The sequence below is a fragment of the Mandrillus leucophaeus genome, unplaced genomic scaffold (assembly GCF_000951045.1).
Source record: "Mandrillus leucophaeus isolate KB7577 unplaced genomic scaffold, Mleu.le_1.0 Scaffold42, whole genome shotgun sequence".
Taxonomy (NCBI): domain Eukaryota; kingdom Metazoa; phylum Chordata; class Mammalia; order Primates; family Cercopithecidae; genus Mandrillus; species Mandrillus leucophaeus.
In genome coordinates this window covers 4,880,531-4,881,921 of record NW_012104476.1, presented here as the reverse complement: position 1 = coordinate 4,881,921, position 1,391 = coordinate 4,880,531, and the positions used below count along the sequence as shown (strand labels likewise).

The 1,391-nt window shown below is 45.7% G+C and overlaps 2 protein-coding genes across 2 annotated transcripts in view; one reads left to right on the top strand and one right to left on the bottom strand.

Moving 5' to 3' along the window:
* The window catches only part of LOC105548721 (vitamin K epoxide reductase complex subunit 1-like protein 1), a gene marked incomplete at its 5' end in the record, with an annotated part of 15,694 nt that extends 14,355 nt beyond the window's left edge, over nucleotides 1–1,339 (top strand). Inside the window, one exon of the mRNA XM_011992897.1 lies at nucleotides 1,095–1,339. Within this exon, the coding sequence (XP_011848287.1) occupies nucleotides 1,095–1,321 (227 nt within the window). The remainder of the gene's footprint in view (nucleotides 1–1,094) is intronic.
* The window catches only part of GUSB (glucuronidase, beta), an 88,412-nt gene that overhangs the window by 53,918 nt on the left and 33,103 nt on the right, over nucleotides 1–1,391 (bottom strand). The gene's annotated exons all lie outside the window — the stretch shown is intronic.

The following is a 1,391-nucleotide window of genomic DNA, read 5'->3' as shown; positions in this document are numbered from 1 at the left end:
TTTTTTTTTTTGGTATGTTTTAGTAGAGACGGGGTTTCACCATGTTGGCCAGGCTGGTCTCAAACTCCTGACCTCAAATGATCTCCCTGCCTCAGCCTCCCAAAGTGCTAGGATTACAGGCATGAGTGACTGTGCATGGTTTTAGGTGCCTTTTTGTATTGAGAACCTGGGGTTAGCACACATGTCCACCATTTTTCTTGATCAGTTTTGACCCACATGGAGCCAACGAGCTAAATATGGTTTCCCTTATCCACCTCACCTCTCATTTTGGATTTTTAATCAATCTGATCTAAACATGGAAAAGCAAATTTTACTTTCCACAGATGGGGAGGCTGTAGTGAAAACCAGAGAAGGTTCTCACCAAATGTGTGCAGCTCGGTTTAGGAAAAGGCTGCGGTCCTCATGTCCCTTTATTCATTTGGTGTCTCGGGGCTGTTGATGTTACAAGTCAGCTTCATTGCTTAATGTGATTGTGAGACTGCATATTTGCTTTGTGTGCATATTTTCAACTAGGTTAGTTTGTGAAATTAGTAATATTTCACCTGAAAGATTGAGAAATCAAAAACATTGCAGCTATAAAACTGGCATTTGGCCGGGCATGGTGGCCCACGCCTGTAATCCCAGCACTTTGGGAGGCTGAGGCAGGAGGATCACCTGAAGTTAGGAGTTGGAGACCAACCTGACCAACATGGTGAAAGCCCGTCTCTACTAAAAATACAAAAATTAGCCAGGCATGGTGGCACGTGCCTGTAATCCTGGCTACTCCGGAGGCTGAGGCAGGAGAATTGCTTAAACTCAAAGAGGTGAGGGTTGCATGAGTTGAGATTGTGCCATTATACTCCACCCTGGGCGATACAGTGAGACTCTGTCTCAAAACAAACAAAAAAAAAAAAGTCAAAAAACTGGCATTTTGCTGGAGTCAACCTGTATAATTTTAACGAAACAAACCAGTATTTCTGTTCTCAATTTTCAGAGTTTGGCAGGAAGATCAGTATTCAATCACTACAGCAAGTCACACAGTGTTAGTCCTTGTCACTCAGAAAGCCTCTCTCCAGCGCCAAGGCCTGATTGAGCCCGCGTCTCTTCTCTTACAGGCACGACAGCAAGCACCGTGGCGGCTTTGATCCCCATGACGTCCTCCATCATGTCGGTCGTGGGGTCCCTGTACCTGGCCTACATTCTGTACTTTGTGCTGAAGGAGTTCTGCATCATCTGCGTTGTCACGTACGTGCTGAACTTCCTTCTTCTCATTATCAACTACAAACGACTAGTTTACTTGAATGAGGCCTGGAAGCGGCAGCTGCAGCCCAAGCAGGACTGACGCCCGACAGACTCTGCCCTGACAGTCTCAAGCCCCTTTTCCATTCAGTTTATTTTGCAGCAGGTTTTTA